At 39.1% G+C, this 22,742-nt stretch overlaps 3 protein-coding genes across 3 annotated transcripts in view; 2 read left to right on the forward strand and 1 right to left on the reverse strand.

The window, feature by feature from the left end:
• The window catches only part of nrg2b (neuregulin 2b), a 40,916-nt gene extending 29,563 nt beyond the window's left edge, over window positions 1–11,353 (forward strand). Inside the window, exons 6-11 of the mRNA XM_079351963.1 lie at window positions 3,420–3,522; window positions 6,406–6,529; window positions 8,079–8,206; window positions 8,878–9,093; window positions 9,735–9,918; window positions 10,102–11,353. Coding sequence (XP_079208089.1) covers window positions 3,420–3,522; window positions 6,406–6,529; window positions 8,079–8,206; window positions 8,878–9,093; window positions 9,735–9,918; window positions 10,102–10,587 — 1,241 coding nt within the window. The 3' untranslated portion in view covers window positions 10,588–11,353. The remainder of the gene's footprint in view (window positions 1–3,419; window positions 3,523–6,405; window positions 6,530–8,078; window positions 8,207–8,877; window positions 9,094–9,734; window positions 9,919–10,101) is intronic.
• A 2,023-nt stretch (window positions 11,354–13,376) lies between these two features.
• LOC306829747 (N-acetyllactosaminide beta-1,3-N-acetylglucosaminyltransferase 2-like) lies at window positions 13,377–17,424 on the forward strand. Its single transcript, XM_079352894.1, has one exon. The coding sequence runs from the start codon at window positions 15,844–15,846 to the stop codon at window positions 17,263–17,265; it is 1,422 nt and encodes a 473-aa protein (XP_079209020.1). The 5' UTR covers window positions 13,377–15,843; the 3' UTR covers window positions 17,266–17,424.
• A 1,471-nt stretch (window positions 17,425–18,895) lies between these two features.
• Window positions 18,896–22,627, reverse strand: eif1ad (eukaryotic translation initiation factor 1A domain containing). The gene is made up of 5 exons (XM_079351936.1): window positions 22,457–22,627; window positions 21,998–22,116; window positions 21,796–21,904; window positions 20,150–20,258; window positions 18,896–20,032 (listed from the first exon to the last, which is right to left on the reverse strand). Exons 2-5 carry the CDS (start codon window positions 22,082–22,084, stop codon window positions 19,798–19,800), a joined length of 540 nt encoding a protein of 179 aa, XP_079208062.1. The 5' UTR covers window positions 22,085–22,116; window positions 22,457–22,627; the 3' UTR covers window positions 18,896–19,797.
• Window positions 22,628–22,742: the final 115 nt, after the last annotated feature.

Genomic DNA, 22,742 nt, shown 5'->3' on the forward strand with positions numbered 1-22,742 from the left:
CCGTGGCCTCATTGTGTTTTTATGTTGGAGAGTAACCCACTGCTTTGTATCTTTTGTTTTATTATGCTTTTTCATGTGTCTTCTTTTTCTTCATTTTGTTTTATATTTCTGTCCAATGTTGTTACTCCAGAAATGAGGTCTAGTAAATATAGCAGTAAGTGATGTGGCTTCTTGTCTTGCTGTCTTTGTCCGTCTGTCTCTGCATGCAATTTCCTGCCTGTTGGCTTCTTGTTCTTTCTACTTTTTTTTTGTCATTGTATCCCTTTGCTTTGGATTTTTGCATGTATCCTATTTTGTCCTGTCATTTCTGGGGGTTACAGAGCTGAGGCTGTCTGAGTTGTTTGCCTGTTACTGGACAATATACATTTCAATCACCATGCCTGGAAGCACTAATTAACTCATTTCCTGGTTCTGTGTATACAGGACATGAAAATAAATATCTGCTACAAAGTGGACATTACTCCTGACCCTATCTGTCTCTTTCCTTTTACCATCTGCGCTGGCAGAGCTTCTCAGAATTGAATTTATGGGTATGGATCATTAATATTCATTTTGCTGTGCTTAAACTTGGTTTGCCAAGATCCTCTCACAGTCACACATTAATGTACCATCTTCTTTCGAAAATCAACAACTGGGTCTCCCTCAACCTGTCCCTCTTTTTTCCTGCCCACAGTTCAGCTTTTAAGACATGTTACACATCTCTGCATGCAGTCTTTCACAATCTTTTTAACTTTTTCACCGGAGACAGATAAAATGACAGCTTGACATACATATCAATGAAAGTGCAGGGATTATTTTAAAAAACACAACACAATGGACCAAACAATGTTGTGTTTATTCGGATACGAAATCAAAGATCTCATTCTCAAGTATCTGCTACTTCCTCTGGGCTTTGGCGTTGTGCAAAGCATCTTAAACAGCCAAACAGTCAAACAAAAACAAGGAAGCGCCAAACGTTTTTGCAAATTATTGTGAAAAGAAGTCAGAGACCTTGTCATGTAATCAGTCCTTATTCTTCAAATGTTCAAGATTGCTGTGAGTCCAATTCTGTCAGTGATATTGTCTTCCCATTTTCTTTACCCATTCTTTATCAGAGCCCTGTGACACACTCACAAAGCCAAGCCAGGTTTTTTGTAATCCCTCCAGAGGCCCGTATTTAGAACCCCACTGAGAACCTTCATTGGTGATCGCTCATAGATGTCATTGTTTGTATGAGACAAAACAACGGAATTAATGAACAATATTCATTAGAGGATAATTACTTACAATCCAGTTTTATTTCATAATAGTCAGGTCAATCTTTGGTGTTGGGGGACTAAGTGTCAGGGTCTCTCTCCTGGACATAGGCTTACTGCCCTCTCACCCCCGAACCCTAGCCCACCTCCCCACTCTAGTCAATGTAGTAACTCATGATACTTCTTGCTCATCACTTTGCTTTTTCCTCCTTTTGTTCCCTCCCTCCGTTCCTATGTTGTGCAACTGTTTGTTGCTCCCTCTGTCATTGTGTTGTGGCGCTCGCTGTTCTGACGCAGATTGTAACAACACAACAGGCCCAGACCTGAAGAAAGATAGTTCACCATGACCTACATTTAAATTGGCTTTCAATATTTCTATAATAAAATTTTAGCATTGTATTACTCGCAGTCTACAAATCCATGATGCTGTTGTGAGTGATTGCTTTTGTCATGATATGATTTAGTCATTTTGACAGGTCAGAATATTCAACATTTACATTTTATTCCTGATAGTGGACATTTGAACATATTTGCAGATATTAACATTTGAGGATTAATGAAATGATTTTGACAAATTATAATATCCATAACTAACAAGTCAAACACAGACCAGGCTGTGGATGGAACAGTTACAAGTGGCAAGAACTTTACTAAAGTAAGTTCATACAGATATTAGTGTGAACTGAAATATATTTCAGCTCCTTTTCAAACTAAACTAGGTCCCTATTAATCAGTTTTACCATATTACAGTGACTTGCAATTGTTTATTTACACATGAACCACTGTGAACCTTTGAGAACCTTGAGTTAAACGTAAATTCATTTCATTTGATTTATTTATTTATTTGACAATGCATATTCATCAACATGTCAGCATAAAGCAGAAATGTTAAAAATGCCGGAGTTAGCACAATAGCAAATTTTCATCCGTAGTCCAAAGGCAGGTATAGCAAACATTCAACAAGACAGATACAAAAGAGTACATAATTCACAAGACATCACCCATTACAAGTAGACCATACAAGTAACATATAGTTGTTAATATGAAGACTTTAAGATTCAAGGAAAGGAGCGGATAATCTAACTGTACGTGCATGTCTGGTTAGTTTTCAACCATTGTTTCAGTGCGGTTTTAAATGTTGAATAGGTGTCACAGTTTCGGACATGGGCTTGTAGCCTGTTCCATGTCTGTGTGCCTCTGATAGACCCCACCATTTGGCCAAATTTAGTTCTGCGCCTTTGAATGTTGCAGTCCCCTCTGGTCAATGCTCTGGTGTTTACTCGATTTCACATTATGTGCTATACTTCTTGTGGTTTGATATCTTGCATTGCTGTAGACACGTAGAAGTGTTCTTAAGGAATGGGAGGCACATCATTATGTGTGCAAGCAAATAAAAAGGCAAATAAAAGCAATCAAACTACAGTATCTCCTTCAAATGTTATTGTCTTGTTCATGAGGTGACACAGGAAAGAGACTTGACTGCATAGTTTGACAACTATTGTAATAAGTTCTTAGAAGAAAGAGCATAAGACCTGAAACAAGTGTATAGGCAGGCTCCTGCTGATCAAACCTGAATAAACAACTTCACCCATTTATATATGGGAAGGGAAATGTCTTATCCTTTCTAATTAAGGTAAAAATATACAAAAAATATATGCATACATGTTTTGGTGAGCTTCATGAATTGACTTCCCGGCCATTGTGTTGTTAACAGTTAGAACAGAAAATGCTTAATTCAATGTTTCATATTGATGACCTATTTTTTGTTGCTCACGTTCATACAGGAATGCTTTCATACTCCCTCCATCACCATCCGTAGCATCACATCCCCATCACCATTGTAAAAACATGGCGTATAAAGTCTTTGTCTGCATGTAGGTTAACACTCTGCTTTTTATCAACATATTTACAAGACTGTACAACAACTCCTGTTTCACCGTTAATTCATTTAACGCTAAGGCATGATAGGAAAAGTGTGTTTTATAGCCCAGGGTAATAAGAAATAATGTATGTTTCTATAGTAACCATCAATGGAGTAGTGCTTGTTTGTGTGTTTGTGTGTATATCTATTCTTGTCTGATGTGTTATTTTCTGTGTAATAAATGAATGTGTGCCTGCATGCGACCGTGTGTGTGTGTGTGTGTGTGTGTGTGTGCGCTTGCATGTGGATGTTTCTTTCAACAGAGGCTGAGGAGCTCTACCAAAAACGTGTGCTGACGATTACTGGCATTTGTGTGGCGTTACTGGTGGTCGGCATTGTTTGTGTGGTGGCATACTGCAAAACCAAGTAAGAGTCTTTGAAGGAAGGTTTACTGACTCATCGTTTATTAAATGCTTCCAACTTCAAATTAAGCTAATGCATGCAGGGTTAGGTTAGGTGGCGGGCGCAGCTTCCTCTGGGGGACGCTACGAGGGGAACGGGCACTCGGGGGACTGTTGGTGTTAATAAATAGTTAAAAACCTCCTTAAAGACACAGAAACACAAGGTGTTTCATAAATTAGTGTTACTAAGGGTAACAATTAAACCGTTTTGAAATTGTTGTGTTTGTGTAGGTCATTCCAGATGTGTTTGTTCACCACCTTATTTGCCTCTATGAAGGTTTATTCTCTGATGGGCCCACTGCCCAACAGAAATGTAGTTTTGCTTATGTAAATTATGTAATCTGAATTACAGCAATAGTTTGACAAAAATTGAATGAAAAAATATATATTTTACTAATTGTTGCTTTTGGGGGAAATTGATTTGAATTCAAGTGTATCCTTTCACAAATTTATCATCTGGGGAATTTAGATAACTGCTTAACAAGGAGCTTTGATGAGTTGCTGGAAACCATCAACTTGCAGTCAAGGAGAGAGTCATGTGACCAATTATTTGATCAGTTTCTCCTGATTGCAAAGAAAGACTGACCGCAGCTAGAGTGTCCGGTTGAAATTTTAAAGATTACACAGCTTTGTAGGGCCGCATGAAAAGGAAAAGAAAATGTTGTTTACAGTGGGTTAACAGTGGGCCTGATTTACTAAGATCCCAATTAAAGAGTAAAAAATTGCGTGTTCACTCCAAAAGATTGCACGTGTGGTTTGTGGGCGTTTTGCGGGTGATCTACTTAGAAAATGTGCGTGATTGATAACAGGTGCAAAGTTTGTGGAGGCGGTAGTATTTCAGTCAGGCTTTTGCGTGTTCTACTGGTTTACATCACAGAGTTTGGACGGAAAGCAGATAGATAGATAGATACAGTGCCTTGCAAAAGTATTCGGCCCCCTTGAACTTTTCGACCTTTTGCCACATTTCAGGCTTCAAACATAAAGATATAAAACTGTAATTTTTTGTGAAGAATCAACAACAAGTGGGACACAATCATGAAGTGAAACGAAATTTATTGGATATTTCAAAAAATTTTAACAAATAAAAAACTGAAAAATTGGGCGTGCAAAATTATTCAGCCCCCTTAAGTTAATACTTTGTCGCGCCACCTTTTGCTGCGATTACTGCTGTAAGTTGCTTGGGTATGTCTCTATCAGTTTTGCACATTGAGAGACTGGAATATTTGCCCATTCCTCCTTGCAAAACAGCTCGAGCTCAGTGACGTTGGATGGACAGCGTTTGTGAACAGCAGTTTTCAGTTTTTTAACACAGATTCTCGATAGGATTCAGGTCTGGACTTTGACTTGGCCATTCTAACACCTGGATATGTTTATTTGTGAACCACTCCATTGTAGATTTTGCTTTATGTTTTGGATCATTGTCTTGTTGGAAGACAAATCTCCGTCCCAGTCTCAGGTCTTTTGCAGACTCCATCAGGTTTTCTTCCAGAATGGTCCTGTATTTGGCTCCATCCATCTTCCCATCAATTTTAACCAGCTTCCCTGACCCTGCTGAAGAAAAGCAGGCCCAAACCATGATGCTGCCACCACCATGTTTGACAGTGGGGATGGTGTGTTCATGGTGATGAGCTGTGTTGCGTTTACGCCAAACGTTTTGCATTGTTGCCAAAAAGTTAAATTTTGGTTTCGTCTGACCAGAGCACCTTCTTCCACATGTTTGGTGTGTGTCCCAGGTGGCCTGGGGCAAACTTTAAACGACACTTTTTATGGGTGTCTTTAAAAAATGGCTTTCTTCTTGCCACTCTTCCATAAAGGCCAGAGTTGTGCAGTATACGACTGATTGTTGTCCTGGGGACAGAGTCTCCCACCGCAGCTGTACATTTCTGCAGTTCATCCAGAGTGATCATGGGCCTCTTGGCAGCATCTCTGATCAGTTTTCTCCTTGTATGAGCTGAAAGTTTAGAGGGACGGCCGGGTCTTTGTAGATTTGCAGTGGTGTGATGCTCCTTCCATTTCAATATTATCACTTGCACAGTGCTCCTTGGGATGTTTAAAGCTTGGGAAATCTTTTTGTATCCAAATCCGGCTTTAAACTTCTCCACAACAGTATCTCAGACCTGCCTGGTGTGTTTCTTGTTCTTCATGATGCTCTCTGCGCTTTAAACTGACCTCTGAGACTATCACAGAGCAGGTGCATTTATACGGAGACTTGATTACACACAGGTGGATTCTATTTATCATCATTAGTCATTTAGGTCAACATTGGATCGTTCAGAGATCCTCACTGAACTTTTGGAGAGTTTGCTGCACTGAAAGTAAAGGGGCTGAATAATTTTCAGTTCTTTATTTGTTAATACAGTTTGAAATATCCAATAAATTTTGTTCCACTTCATGATTGTGTCCAACTTGTTGTTGATTCTTCACAAAAAATTAAAGTTTTATATCTTTATGTTTGATGCCTGAAATGTGGCAAAAGGTCGAAAAGTTCAAGGGGGCCGAATACTTTCGCAAGGCACTGTAGATAGATAGATAGATAGATAGATAGATAGATAGATAGATAGATAGATAGATAGATAGATAGATAGATTTATTGAATGTATTGCCATACATTGCGCAAGAGGTAAAAGCTGTGGCACTGCGCTCAGGCGCACCAATAGGAACATTGCACACCAGCGCTGTGTGTGATCTGACATAAATGCCTTTGCAAAAGGAGCGCACCGGGCAAAAGGAAATGCTCAGTTTAAAATGTAATGTTGGCGAAAAGAAGGAAATAGTACAACAAATGTCAATGTTTCAATTCTTGCAACATTGCAGATGTTTTATTGTTCCTTCACCACTGTGTCTCTAGGAAAAAGAGGAAGAAGATGCACAGCCACCCACACCAGAATCAGTGTGTGGAGCAACCCAACCGCATGCTGGCAAATGGACCTAACCACCCTGGACCTGGTCCTGAGGAGATTCCAATGGTCGACGTGAGTCCAAAGTGACAAAAAACACACTATTAAAGATGATTTCAAGACCAATTCCTGAAACCATTCACTTAAACCTGGGTTCAAATAATTTTACATATTTAGATTTTGTTTTAAAGACTCATGTGGCTGAATCTGGAGAAGGGGTTATTGCCAAAAGTTACCAAAGATATTTTAACTTTTTTTGGGCTTTCACATTTGCAGGAAATTCCTGAAAAACTCCTGATATTTTCAGAAAGAGCTGTACATGTAAACGCAAACATGCACATTTTCCACTCAGACTTTTCTCCGACTAGACCCACCCATTTTTCTGCAGCAAGTCCAAGTGAGCTGATGTGAGAACATAGCAGGATATTATCAGGAGAAGGGGAGGGGCTGGTGACATTTAAAGTATCCTGTGACGAGAGACAGTGTCTAAACAGCATTTAAGCTGTTGCTACGATTTCTGTGCATGTAATTAAACGGCTGCAAAATATTTTTAGTTTGTCAGTTTGTTGTTCTTCGTTCTTTTGTTAATAATTTGGTTGTGCTGAACCACCACGTAGCATTGACATAAAGGTACCGGTAGATATTGTCATTATGGCATCGTATAGCTTCCTCCTGAAATTATCTACATTTTTTCAGGAGTGCATGTGTGAAGAGGCTTTTTTAATTTGGTTTACTGATATTACAAGGATTTTTTGTTGCAAAACTGACAAAAGGGGAAAAACTACACGGTGTCTGGGAAGTGCAAGTCAAAATTTCAGTGTGAAATGCTTTTTTACTTTTGGAAAAAGCTGATAACGTGGCAAAAACCACTTTTACAGACACCAAAATGTACACTTTAAAAAACACTTCATCAAAGACCAAATGATGTTCTGTCTGTTTGCTGAAGACATTTAATGCATTTTTTTTTAAGAACAAGGAGGACCAAGGGTAACTTTCTGACCTTCTGTCTGGTCGATGTCCTTCACAAATTCTACAGACCATTAACACGAAAAGCTAAATCCTATGAAGTGTCTCAGGTGCGTTCCAAAAAAGGGACAAAACATCATTTGGTCAACATTAAAATCATTGAGTGTCACTTGATGTCTTTTGTTAATTTGTTGCGATCTTCAAAGTGTTTCGCATCTTGTAATTTTTTTTTAACCAAACTGTGAATTTGTTTTGTGCTTGGTAAAATAGTTTTGCTTGTTTATTTTTTTTAGAAAATGTAAACACATTTTCCAAACTGTGAATTTGTAAGTGTACAGGTGGTTTTATGTGTTTTACACATTGTGATTTTGTTTTGCACCGTCCAGCCACCTTAGAGACTCTTTCTATTCTCCTGTTGATAATTGTTAAATTATCATGAGTTAGCATTTGAGTGATGATTAAATGTGCAAAGAGAAAAATGATGACGAGTTAGAAAAGATCTGTGGAAGAATCTTATCACTAGACATCCTTTGAACATTGTGTTATACATGTATATATAATAATGCTTCTGTATTGACTGAATAGTATGTGTGATGTGAAAATAACACATGGCATGTATTAGCATTTGTTTTAATATGTATATGTGTATTTATTCTAGTACATTTCCAAGAGCATCCCAACAACAGAGTGTGTGATCAGCCATGGAGCTGAAGGTGCAGGCAACTACGCAGGGAGCCGAATGTCAACACGCTCCCATCACTCCAGCACTGCCTCACATGCCTCAAGGTAGACCACACGCACACACACACACACACACACACACACAAACAAACACACACACACACACACACACACACACACACACAGGCAGAGGGGCGTATTCAAAAGTTTAAAGTTTGAAAATAAAATCTACAGTAAGCTTTTTTTATCGGGACTTACTTTGTTTTTGCTTTAGGGCAACATAAACATTGCTTTCATTATTTTAGGGTTGCGACAAAAGTCATAGAGAGGTCGCAATCCTAAAATTAAAAAAAATTGTTGGGAACAATGATATCTGCATGCACAGATCTTACACACTGTCATTGCAGGTGACTTAGGTCTTTGTATTTCTTATCTAGTTAGCAAACTAACTTAAACGTGTTACAGTACTGTAGTTCTTTTAGGCACAACTGGAGGTGGGTACTTGGTTTTACAGATGAAATATTCATGATAAAGCATTACTTTATGAAAACTGTATATTTGGAATGGATTTCCTTATGGTTTACAGTACATTTAATCAAAGGGAAAACCTCACCGTGAAATACAGTAGAAAGTTCACCCTTGCATCTCAGGAAAAAATATTGCTGAACAAATTATTTGAAATGTTGAGCTCATTTTGAAGTAAAGTCTCTTATTTGGAGATTTCATAATCCCTAAATGTGCTTTCTTTATACTTTTTCCCTGATTTATTTACACAGACATGAGGAGCAGACGTGGAGCATAGAGCGAACAGAAAGTATGAACTCAGACTGCCAGTCAGGTGGGCTGTCAAGCTCAATTGGAACCAGTAAATGCAGCAGCCCAGCATGCATGGCAAGGAGAGCTGCCCACTGGGGCTGTGCGGACATATCCGGACCAGGGATGCAGTACGGGGATTCCTACGATTCTCTAAGAGACTCGCCTCACAGTGACAGGTGGGGGCAGTCGAAGTGTGTGTGTGTGTGTGTGTGTGTGTGTGTGTGTGTGTGTGTGTGTGTGTGTGTGTGTGTGTGTGTGTGTGTGTGTGTGTGTGTGTGTGTGTGTGTGTGTGTGTGTGTGTGTGTGTGTGTGTGTGTGTGTGTGTGTGTACTACTTCATTAAAACCCAATGCTACTATATCATGAGCACTAAGCAAAATTTAGCAAAGTTACAGTGGCAGAAATCTTGGGCAAAAACTGACTCATGGTGTCAGGTGTATGCCAAAAATGTGCCCGTTTGAAAAATGGGATTCATAGAGAGATGCAAGACCAATAGAGGCAAAAGGGGGAGGGGTCCATAGAAGCCGGCCATCCCATTAGGCCGTCCTAATGTTAGGAGTATGATTTGGTACCAAGTAGCACAGTTTAAAAAAGCTGATCATAAATATATACTGAGGTCATGTGTTTCTTATAAGCTTGATGCTACTGAAGCTTTGAGTACAGCAATGAAAAGATTGTCATTGTCACAAGCTATAATTGTCCATTATATTTATGGCTAATTGTCGTGGACTTTGTTGTGTCAGTATTTGCATGTGAAGATTCAAATCTCAAGGTGAGATTCAAACGCTGGTATGAACTGCCGATGTTTCCTTCTCCAGGTATGTGTCAGCGCTGACTACGCCAGCTCGTCTGTCTCCTGTGGAGTTCCATTACCCCGCGTTGCCACCCCAGGTTCCCACCTTCCAGATCACCTCGCACAACACAAACTACGCCCTCTCCTTGCCTCCTGCTGCTGCCGCCTACAGCAGAGATGACGACCAGCCACTACTACGTTGCCCTGATGTATGGAAAAATAGGACACAAAATAATGTCTTTGATATAATTCGAGCAGCATGGTAATGGTGTAAAAGGTGTTTTTTTGTAAAAGTATAGAAGAGAACCAGGCTTATTATTTAACTGCACAGTTCACCAGTTTTTGTTTGAAGTTTCAAGTCCCCCATTCTTTCTCATACTCTTATATTTTAGGACAGCAGTCTATACAGGCAGCCACGGCGTCCACGCCGACCTTACCGAGCAGAGAGCACAGGAAGTCTACCATCCAGCCCTTACCGTCTCCCTGACGATGAGGCCTATGAGACCACGCAAGAGTATGCCTCTTCACGGGAACCTATACGGAGCCGGCGTCGCCCGCGACGCAACCGACTCAATGGACACATCTCCCAGCGTTCAGCAGGTTTAAGGGACTGTAGTTCACAGAGCATTAGCCAGTCGGAGGAGGAGGAGGAGGAAGAGGAGGAGGAGGAGGAAGAGGATGCTCATGGAGAGAGCACACCTTTCTTAAGTATGCAGAACATGAACATTGATCAGCCCCTAACAGTCCAGAGTTACCGTTCATCATCAGGTACAGACACACGGACTCACCGCGGGCCGAGTCGGGCAGGAACACGCACCAACGGGCAAAGCCGAGGCTACCAGTCGCAGCGCTCCAAGGCTGACAACGTTCCCCTTTAAGACTTAGCCTGTCCCTCACAGTCACCCATTCTCTCACACACTCCCCTTGCTCCTACACCAACCAGTGACTTGGGATCTGCACCTAGGAGAAATATTTTTATTTTGTATAACAGACAGATATTCTAAACAAATGAAATATTTATTTTCATTTCAGCAAAAATTGTCTACTGGCTAACAGCAAAGAGTTTTTTTTATAATGGGGGGAGGGGTATTTATATGTAAAGTTTTTTGATTTACAGCATTGTAAGAGATGAAAATACAAGAGGATTATGTGCCAATTTTTTCACAAGTTAGATAAATAGAATAATATTGTGGTGCCTTTTGCTGTATGCTGAAGTCGGAGGTCCCATTGAGTTTTGTAGCCTTTCTTATAAAGACTTCTTTTTTTATGGAGACAAACCCTGTTCCTTCCTTTTGCTTTGTTTTCTTTTACTTATTTGGGATCTTCCTCTTTTTTGAACTGTGATCTGATTATGTCATCATGCAATATTAATTTCTGTGTAAATGTGTCCGTTTACATGAGCGTTATCCATGCAATACCCTCCTTTTACTTGGACATCGGTCACTGATGTAACCAGATGTGTAGGGTAGTTTTGCTGATTTTTGAATGACTCAAATTGGTTATTTATTTCCTCCTTGCTGCCTCAGTCATCTGTTGTAATTCCAGAAAAAAAGAGTGTTACTGTTGTCAAGGGAAAGTAACTCCAATTACCTGTGTTGGTGTTCAGGGTGCTGCCATGACATTGGTAATGGTTACTGTGTGTGTGTGTGTGTGTGTGTGTGTGTGTGTGTGTGTGTGTGTGTGTGTGTGTGTGTGTGTGTGTGTGTGTGTGTGTGTGTGTGTGTGTGTGTGTGTGTGTGTGTGTGTGTGTGTGTGTGTGTGTGTGTGTGTGTGTGTGTGTGTGTGTGTGTGTGTGTGTGTGTACCTGTGCGTACGTATGTTTGTATGCACACACAAACCTCATTAAGACTCATTTGGTTTTCTCGTCTGTTTACCTGGAGGTTATGGTCTCTTGTTTTATTGACATGCTCCTAACACTAATCCTCACTCTGCCAGAAGCTCCATTGCACTGTTAGAACCTCCCTCCATGAGCAGTCATTGGCCAGGGAGCTGCTGATCCAAACAGAACATAATACCGTTGTAATCCAGCCTGACTCTGGCCTCCTGTGGGCTGCCCAGCCCACTCGTTTCCTATGCCAGCAGCTTAGAGCCGCACTGTCTCAGGACTTCCCCATCACATCACAGCCAAAAGACTTAAAGCAGTGAGCGCACAGTTCAGTCACAGTCGTGTCCACAGTCAGATCCAAAACCCGTAAGTCTCTTCTATTTATTATTTTGGGTTTATTATATTTCCCTTGTGGCCACAATTTAGAGAGCATGGGCAAAAACTCTTGGAATTATAGAGGAGATTTTGTTTTTTTTCTTCTCCACTTTAAATAATTATGTCTGTTTTATTGTTGTGTTGCTGTATATGAGTCACAATGATGATGACCCTGATAACAATTATGATGGTGATGAAGTGATGAAGACCACATCTATTCATTATTATCTGTTATTTATCATTGTTATCCTACTGAGGCCCTGGAATCCCTGGAATCACAAACACCTCTGGGTAAAAAAAAAAAATCACTATGTGCAGCTTCACGCTGATACATGATACCAGTATGATAATACTGATTACTGCATCCTTGATTTGCATTCCTATGCATTTATTGATTGAGTTCATGTTGCCAGTTCATATTGACTGTTACATGTGTTTCTGTTTGCCCCTTCCACTTCACATTACCACCCACCTCCATGCCTTTCTCACCTCTTTAGAAGCAACAAGTAGATGATTTTAGGCCCCATTTCCTGATAAAGATATGAGTGAACTGCATATTGACAGTGAGCTGATCATGTTAGAAACTCTTCCACCTCAAATATACATCAGGTTTAGAAACCTCTCAAGCTTAATGAGAAACGGAAACTAGATCAGATACAATATGTATCTCTATTAGAGTTAATTTTAAAATGAGCTGAGTTTGTTGTTTTTCACACAGAATTTGCATGGGTCACTGATATAAAGTATCGTAACAATGGCAAATCAACTACATTTATTTAAAAGAAAATGTGTTTTTGGGCCAAATGGTCTGGCTAGTTTTGTCTTAATATCACTGTAATCAATCTGGGGTTTGCAATGTGGAAATCCTGCAAGTGAGGGTAGTGTGCTTTTAGTGCTAGTTGACTTAATAATACCTTGCCCTCTTTCTCCTAACTCACACACCTATATATACACATACAGTAAACATGGAACACCTAAAAAAGCACACCAAATGAAACATACAAACAGTAACACAGACACACAGACCATATTAGTGTTTCTCACAGTTTGCCTTTGTCCTTTTCGCCAACCAACTTTCTTAATTTCCCCTCCTTCTTTGTCCCCCTTTCTTCTCCTTCCCTCCCTCTTACCCCCTCCCTTTGCATGTCCTAGTGGTACTGGTAGTTGGGTGCATGGATAAAGCAGCAAGCAAATCGTTTTTCCAATCAGTAAAAAAAAAAGTGTCTTCATTTTAACATCCAGCAATAAATCCCCTTTTCTTCATGCCCATCATTTTTGGAATATGCTAGAGGATTTTTGCAAGTTTTATCAGACATACTACTTGTTAAAGAAGAAAAATCCAAATCCACTTCTTCATATGAAAAATAAAACTTTATTCCTACCATTTGGTTTCAATACTCTCATATCTGTAACTAAACAAAACTATGTTCGTACATGTAATGTACATATTGGAAACAATTACTTTTAGTCTATACTTTTTAATACAAAGAAGCATTCAACTGTAACATATTGCAGAGGAGCTGAAGAGATGGGTCCACGAGAGGGCAATTATTCAGTAAAAGTGACTTCTGTATGAGACTGCCCATGTTGCAGTGTTGCCTCACAGCAAGAAGGTTCTTGGCTCAAAGCCCGTCTGACAGAAGCCTCTGTGTGTGGGGTGAGCTTGTTCACCCCGTGCATGCGCTGATTTTTCTCCAGGTACATGTCACACAGCCCAAAAACATGCTCGTTAGGTGACTTTAAAATTGACTCTATCTCATCCCTGTGATTGACTGATGAACAGTCCACGGTGAACACCACTTCTCGCCCAATGGCAGCTGTGATCAGCTCCAGCCACGATGACCCACGAACAACAAAAAAACAGCATCAAATGATGAAATGCCGTATAGATATTGGATGGATGAACTTCTGTATGTTAGTATCTTAACAAAAGTTGTAAGTTTAATACATTGGAGTTGTATACGTAATATTAATGAGAACTAATTATTAGTTTTAAATATTGGTGAAATTTCAATGTTATAAAATATTGTATACACCTCTTGTAAAAAATGATCATTCACACTGGCCTTTTCACAACATTAAATTTAGACAAACATACCAGAAAATCAACAGGTAAGTGTAAAATATAACTGCAATGTTGTAAAATTCACTCTGACCAGATGCATGTCTGTGTTGCCTCATTTATGATGTCAAAGAAATCCAAGACAGATTGTTAGGGAGTGAAGGGCTTATTCTTAAAAAAAATCCAACCTATGTCTTCCAAATGAACAAGTATAAAAAGACAACTCTGTATTAAGCTCAAATTTTTTTCCCAAGTGTTTACTTCAACAGATTTACACTTAGTTAATACATTAAGAGAGTTCAGATGATGGTGAAATAAAAAAAAAAAAACATAATTTCAAGGTCTTGGTGCACTTACTGAATTTTATTCAGAGTTATACACAAAAATGTCAAGTTCAGCCTTGGCTTAACATGACACAGCTAAATATTTTACAACTAACAGCAGATATACTGTACAAACCTGTTTTATAACACCACAGACAATAAACTTCCTTTGACCTTTACTGCCATGCAAGCTGAACGTTAAGTGTTCTAGAGCAAAAAGCATCACATTTGCTAACTTTTGATTCTTTCAGTGAGTGGAACTATCAGTAGGTTTGATTGTTGCTGTGTTGGTTGCTTAACAAAATTGTGAGTGCTGCAAGGACCTCCTCTTTACATTTCTTTTGGATGACAAGGCTGTGAATATATGCCTCATACACATACTCACCTGCAGAGGCAGTGCTTATTTTGTTTTTAAAAGACAGGGGTGTCAAACCTGTTCCAAGCTGCCAAACCTGTTCCATAAGAGTTTCACTCAGCTGTTGTTTTCAGGCTGACAGATGGGTCTATTGGCTGACAACGTTTTTAAAGTTTGTTCTTTTTCATAACAGCATTATATGTCAGGCTCTCACTTGTTCTGTTAATCAAAATCTATATAGATTATATATACAGTTCACCCAGGTCTTTTGCTCGATTCCACATCCCCTTGTCAATAGTAAAGAAAAAAAACATGTCTTTCAAGTTTGCTGTGGGTGTAGGCTTACCTGGCTCCTCTTTTAAGAATCTGCTCCGGAAAAATCTGTATCATTGTTGCCCAAATCGCCACGGAATACAGCAGTCTTTTCCGTGAACAGGTGAGCAAGATTTTATGTTACAGACAAATATAATGAGTCATTGTGGGAGGTGTAACTTCAAAATGGTGAGCTAAAACCACAGGACACTTTTTATGTATATTTCAGCAGGGCTTCATCTCATTAAATTTATTTTTACAAAAACTCTAATGATTTTAGTGTTTTATAAATGTTAGAAAATTATTGTTTCAAAGTCTAATTATTATTATTATTTTTAATTTGTATGTTTGGCTATTCGTTGTTTTTTTTGGAAACTGTAAATATGATGCTGCTCATTTTGGGCAGGACATGCTTGAAAAACAGATTTTTGATCTCGACAAGTTTCTTTCCTGGTTAGAGAAATGTTAAATAAATACATTACAATTATAAGGTTTTCTACTTTCTGATGTCACAATAGTATTACACTTACAAGGGCCCTACTCGACTCTTAATGACCATTTTTTCATCTTTTCAAACATGTTTGAGCCTGAAAGTTTTTCACTAGGTCTATGTAGCAGATAGAATTAGCCATGTTGCAATTGATGCGAAGTCCTTTTACAAATGTTGAGATTTTAATGCTTATACCATTCAAGTCAAACTTGGCAACAAAAAAAAAAAGGAAAATATGTTCCAATTAAAATATTGTAAGGAGAACAGTTCAGTTATCATTACACCAGGTCTTGTCTGTAAGTATTTCATGTATTTTTCCTCAATAGCACCTTTTAACACAGAAAAAACAACTTTTATAATCAAACATTATTTTTTCCTTATTTCACAGCCGGATGGCGCGACGCCGCTATTGCCTGCGTAAACTGATAATCTGTGTGTGCACACCATGCATCTTCCTGGGGCTGCTATTCAACTACATAACTTTCATGGTCTGTTTGACCATGAATCGCTTAGCAACCCCAGGGATTATGAGTAAAGGACTAAACAGAGAAAGTGTTCACTTCATAGCCTCAGGAACTTATAGTAACAAAAGCTTTGCCCCACTCCCTAAAACTTTCTGGGAGCTCCACTGGCAGGGGGATGCCTACTGGAACCAGCTTCAGCTGGCAATAGACCATTTCAACCCCATCTTGCGCCCTAACAACGATATTAAGAGGAGATTGAAAAACAGTACGTTTCACGAGTCCCTACTGTGGCAAAGTTTCTCTGAAGTTACCAAGTTGGACAGCACAAGTGGAGAGTTTAAAAATTTACCGCAGCAAATAAAGGACTTTGTGAGCCACATGCAAAGGAGGAACTATCCAACCCTCAACCAGCCAGATGGAGAGTGTGGAGCTGGGGCAAAGGGTGAGAAGGAACCACCTCTACTTCTACTGGCCATCAAGACAACAGCATTCAATTTTAAAAACCGGCAGGCCATTAGACAAACCTGGGGTCAGGTTGGATGGATAGCAAGAGAGAAGAGAAACAATAGTAAGGGAGAAGAAAGTGGAGGGTACGTTCGTAGGGTGTTTCTGATAGGCAAAGAAGACCCTGAAGAGCTGGGCGTGGCTTCATCAGAGTTGCTACAGATGGAGAGTAAAAAGTATGGAGACATTCTACAGTGGGACTTCAAAGACACCTTTTTTAACCTCACCTTGAAAGATGTGCTCTTCTGGAGCTGGTTCACAAAATTCTGTAACAAGACCCGATTTGTCTTCAAGGGTGATGATGATGTCTTTGTCAACACGCTGAATATGATAAGCTTCCTCCAGGACCAGCTCAATATGCCACAAGCACACAATACCTTAGAAGACTTCATGGTTGGAGATGTTATAAGGGCAGCCATACCCAGTCGAGTCAACAAGTCCAAGTACTTTATTCCTGACAGCTTCTACAAGGGCCTCTATCCTATGTATGCAGGCGGTGGAGGAGTGGTTTACTCAGGACTGTTGGTCAAACGCCTACACAACATTTCTAAGAGGGTTCAACTGTTCCCCATCGACGATGTTTATGTAGGGATGTGTATGTATCGGCTTAACGCTCAACCTGTTCACCACCCAGCTTTCCTCACATTTGACTTCCCTGCAAATGAAGAGGAGGAGACATGTTCTTACCACAGAATCATATTAGTTCACAAACGAAGCCCCAACCAGGTCGTCAGGCTTTGGGCTGATGTGAAACAGACACAGACACAGACACAGTGTTGGGACGTTCCCCTCAGAGACGCGAACGAGAAGAAAATCAAACAAACCCCGAGTGCAACTACATCGTGATCTGTTTTTGTAAGCCATGTGTTCTTAAGAAATTCAGCCATATCTGATCAAAAGGGGAAAAAACTTTTGTAAGCAGCTGCAGTATTATGAAATGGCATCCCTATTCATACAATGTCGTTATTGTTGTTCAGGATTTTTAAACTTTTTTGTTGCACATTTCAGTCAGTATCATTTTAAATGATACATTTATGACTTATTTTGTTTCCAGTTTGTATTTAACAATAAAAAATGACTTAATAGTTATAATCAGGAACATAATTTCTCCTCTTACATGTCAGCCTCATCACTGCTTTTTTGTTCATTTCAAATATTGAGCAAAGTTCAAGCAGGTCACGCAGTCAGGCCTTACTATCATGCCAGAGTTTTTAGCTGATCTCACACAAGCACTTTGCAAGCCAAATTTGGACCCTCCTCCATTTATGCTGATCTGGCCTAATTAGTGTCATGCTGTTGTTATGGTGGCCTGCATGGGTTTCGCTGCCTCTCGCCCTGGATCAGGCTTTCTTTGTATACACTGGAGGGGCAAGACCGGTACTGGTCCTGCTTATAACGCTTTTTAAGTAATACGTTAAAGGGGAAGGGAGATCACAGAAGAGAGCCATGCAGGCCAATGTCAAGAATTGCAATAAAGTATTTTTTCTTGGGAAAAAAAATAAGGTTCCGACTGAACTCCAGTTAACTTCATACATGAAGTGTAATGTCACTTTAATGTCCTTTTTTTTTAACTGTTTTTATACATGTTATTTTAGATGATGTACTTCCTGCTGTGTATTATTTGTATACCTGCCCAGGGACAACAGGTGCATATTATTATTACTATTACTATATTATACTATTACTATTATTACATACTATTAACTAACTCTGGCGCAAATACATTTAATAGTGTGCTCCCCCTGTAGTAAAACAGCCTTCTGTATATGAACATAACCTGTGTGATGCTTCTGTGTCAACATAGTCAGGGCTAGTTGTTTTTTAGATTAAAGTTGTTCAACTGGTTGTGGTGATGAAACTGAGGTCTACATCATAGAAAAGCTGCTGCTGTTTCAAATCAGCATCCATGCATGACATTCTAGCTGTATAAATCCAGACTCCACTGTCGACTTACTATAAAAAGTCAAGCTAGTCAATGTAATTATAGACCCTTACATGTTAAAAAATTCCATCTATGTTCTGAATAACTAGCTCTCAGAAGATTTGTTTTACTGAGGTCAGATCAGATGAGATGTGATTGTTAATTGTACAGGTTTTTTAGATTTTTATATCAAATTTTTTGCCAACAATAACAATAAAACTGTTCTTGTTTGATGTACTCGACTTTTATCAGAGTGAAATTTGATGTTCTATTAAACCGTGTACGGACAGATTGTAAAACATTACAGAGCAGTAGCAGCACTCACAAGGGTTCATTCAAATGAAAAATTAAGGGCCTCCAAAAACACGTACAAATGCTCCAACATTAAGAGTTAACATGTCAGCACTGTCCTGCATTTAAAGCAGGCTTGTGTCCCCCCCCACCACACACACCGTAAAGGTAAATTGTGAGTTTAAATCCACATTCCTATAGAACTGGTTGTACTGACAGTAGCTTTGTATGGCTGTTGGCTTTATGCGAAATAATGTGCTCATGTTTGAAAAATGTTTTTACTTCTAAACCATGCTCATTGTTTCCAAGAGGAAAAAACTCAGTGAAACAGAAAGACATTCTTTAAACGACAGAAACATTTTCTGCTTGATGTTGAAAACATGGGCAGCAGGACTTCAAGTACAAGTGACGATGGTGAAAACAGCTAAAGAATGTATTTTGAAAAATGTCCTATATGAAATTAACCTGAATTTTAAGGAATATCATGGTAAGTTTGGTTTCAATTGAGCACAGAGCCATCATAAAACCATACTATTCAGTACCTCAAAATCAGGATCCCAACAAGGGTGCTCATCCAGCTTCTTACAACAAAATGTAAGGTTTGAAAGAACCGGTTAAACCAGAAAGTGATTGAAATTCTCACCACGCCCGTACTCCTTCTTTCATCAACTATGATGAAAGAGATTTTTTATTCTAGTGGATTCACCACAGCTTACCAAAGGGTTTATTTTGTCCCATGGAGATGGATGAATGGATAAACATTCAATTCAACTTTGCCTCTAAATGCGGTTCACCCTGTAATGTGCTTGTAATACAATGGGGTATACAAACATGCTTGTGTTTTGGTTAATCTGCAATTAAACTAACAATAGAAAAAACGTTAATCTTAAACACTTTACATGGAAAGACACTAGACCTCTTACTCAATTTGAGTTAAACTCCAACATATCTATTTTTTTTTTGTAAACAAAACTAGACTTCAGCTGTTTTTGAGCCTAAAGAATACAATCTACAACATGAGCAGGAACAACATGACCGGCAGAGGGAGCTGTTGTATAAGGACCATCAGTGAGATGGTCATCAAATCCGTCAGTGACAACAGTAGGGCAGCTGAGCACAGTTACCAAACCTTGAACTCTCAATTATCCATGTTGTCAGTGCTGCCACTATGAACCATTTTCCGTCCTTTCCTCTTTGTCATCATCTTCTTCCTGACTCTCCTCTTCTTCCTCCTCGCTTTCAACGTACTGGTAATTACATCGGTTGGTGTTTACAAACAGATCACTATCATCATCTTCTTCAGAGTTGCTAACTTCTTCTTCCTGTCCTTTTTCATCGTCTTTTTCCAGTGGTTTGTTTGTCACATCTCGCTCCAAAAGCTCCTCCTTAAACCCCTCTGGCCTGCAGAAAATCAAACATTATACACTTAAGTACAGGAATGATTTGGGGGTGGGGGGTGAGGGCCTGATTGTTGTGTGATGTGTTTCTACATGTATGAGTGAGCATGTTCCTACTTACCAAAGCTTCTGTTGTTGCAGGTAATGAATGTGATCTTTGTATAGAATGAAACTGATCTCTGCTTTCACTTTCTCTCCTTCCTCAATGGGATCAACAATCACATAGTCCCCTTTGTGACCAGAAAGAAGACAATATTGGGAGTTTAACAAAAAAAAAAAAAAAATATATATATATATATATATATATATATATATTCAATATCAATGCTAGTAGTAAAAGATCTTTCATAAACACATTAAGAAGTTATCACATCAGTGACTTATTTTGGCCATTCAGTTGAAACCATTGTGACATCTATTCCTTTTTAAAGAGGCTACACATCCAACTTGCCGAACAGTTGCAGATTAGTTCAACATTGACTGAAACTAAGGCTTTGTTCAGTCTGTCCTCGGGCTTGTTTTACAATGTTTGTTTTTTTTTAATTTTGCTGTTTTCTTATACTGACCAAAGAGAAATTCCGACCTGCCGAACCTACGTCATTGTTATTTTTCGATGTGTCGCGTTGACAATGATGCAGAAGACACACTGAAACGACCAAGACATTCAGATTAAGTCGGATCTAAAGGAATCTGATTTGAAACCACCTCCGTATGTGGTTTGAATCAGATTTGGAAAAATCAGATCTCATGTGGCTTTTTGTTTTCAGCGAGATAAATACAATCTGGATGATTTGGCGGTTCAAGGCCCAATTGTCTTTTGCCCAACTAGTGTTTTTTCTGAGCACTAGCATCTCTTTTCAAATGTTTGGTGTTCACTGTAGTTTTATTGGCAACTGATTGTGTCTTGTACCCACATCCTCTTTGCTCCATGTCTGATCGTGAACTTAACAATCTCAAATACAAAAAAATACAGTAAAAGGTATCAGAGTAGTGTCGGTCATATAGCAGCCGTCATCAACAGACTGTTGTCTCTATTGCCTGTCTCTATAGACAGGATAGACGTGCCCTTGCAGCACTTTACTTCTCAGTACACTAATGTTTCATGCAATTACTCCCAAGTACATAGCCAGCGCTTTTCTGCACACAAAAAACGCTAGGTTAACACAGGGCTTTGTATAGCCACTGTGGAAGCACAAAGGCCAGTAGGAACAATTATGGAAAAATATATGACAGAAGATCAATTAAAGATACTAACAGCACAACCAACAGAAAAGGCCAGTGTCTCATAAAGCTACATCTTTAGAGTTAAAAGCTGATAAACACTTATAATTAAAGCTGAAAGATTCAGCAAAGAGAGAAAAAAGCGATTCCATTTTCCATCCTCATCCTTTCATCACTTGAAATTGAGGACGCACCACCGTCTTTTAAATCATCAATGTGGAAGCATTTTGACTTCCCAAAGACAGAAAATGAAAGTTAGACAATAACAGACAACACAAAAACTGAGTGCAAATACTGCAAGACGACAGGGAATTACACAAACAGCACAACCAACACAATGCAACATTTAACAGGCACAAAAATCACCTTCCCCTGGTAGAGAGGAAAAAAAACGTTCAAATGGCAAAACCACACTTAAACCCCTACTGGAATCTATTTCAGTAATCATATGTCTACAAACTCATTTTGTAAATAACAGTATCATAACTCGCATTGAGTGAGTGAGTTTAGTGAATTGTTACATCCCTGCGTCCCACTATCACGTACCCCTCTTGATCCAGAGGTTCTTGCGAAACTTGGTGGGCATGCTGACCAAGAAGATCTCACCATGGGCCGTGACAGTTTCATGGAGGTTGTTCCCACGGCTACTGATAATCTACAAAGAGAGGGGTTCTGTTATATTCGTGCTTGTTTGCTGTAAATAAATAAAATAATTTAAGTGTCATAATTTAATACATTTAATGCTAACCTTTACAATTGTCTGGGTTTCTGTGGGGGTGACGAAGTCTCCAAGAACTTCCTTGACGACGTGTTTACGTTTTGTGGCCTGTGACATTTTGATTCGTGAGCTTCAGGTCTTTTTTCCAGCTGTGCAAAGAAAAGAGACTGATGTCATCGTGGGGATAAACATCAGTTAACTCAACAGGTAAGTAAGTTGTGATTAAACACTTTGAAGAGAAAACAAAATGGAGATCCGAACAAAATTGTAAAACAAGCTTCGTAATCATATGTAAGATAAATACAAACGCCGACTATCTCGGTGATTCCTATGATGGCTGAAGGGATCGAAACACTTCATATCCCATCCATTCACAATAAAAGCTAGGCAGAAACACGACCACATATATTTTCTTCAAAAATAACTTGTAGTAGTTTGACACAATTTGCCAAAGCTCACATTTCAAACATTAACCCCACCCATAAAGACCTTGAAATTTGGTTGTTGTTTTTTTTCTCCGATGCTGGATGTGATCTGGTAGCTTTACAGTAGAGGTAAATCACTTAAGAAAAAACAAAAAATCAGAATATCCTTCCAGTGCCTTATCCCACGCTTCCCTGTTCTCTGACAGAGCCGAACGATACACTTCCGGTATGTCTTCTTCGTTAAGGTTCTATGGCGGTTAGCAAACTACGAATGAGTGCATTTCCGCCACCTATAGGTATGGAGTATCTAAAAGTGTTCTTCTTTATGTAAATGATAATATGAGAAAATA

This window comes from Symphodus melops (genome assembly GCF_947650265.1).
Source record: "Symphodus melops genome assembly, chromosome: 9".
NCBI classification, from domain to species: Eukaryota; Metazoa; Chordata; class Actinopteri; order Labriformes; family Labridae; genus Symphodus; species Symphodus melops.

Excerpts from the sequence above, each read along its gene's own strand:
- LOC306829747 (XM_079352894.1), top strand. The coding sequence starts at position 15,844 with ATGGCGCGACGCCGCTATTGCCTGCGTAAACTGATAATCTGTGTGTGC.
- eif1ad (XM_079351936.1), bottom strand. The coding sequence starts at position 22,084 with ATGTCACAGGCCACAAAACGTAAACACGTCGTCAAGGAAGTTCTTGGA. Across the intron at positions 21,905-21,997 it reads AAACCCAGACAATTGTAAAG|ATTATCAGTAGCCGTGGGAA; the intron begins GTTAGCATTAAA and ends CTCTCTTTGTAG. Across the intron at positions 20,033-20,149 it reads CTGCAACAACAGAAGCTTTG|GCCAGAGGGGTTTAAGGAGG; the intron begins GTAAGTAGGAAC and ends GATTTTCTGCAG.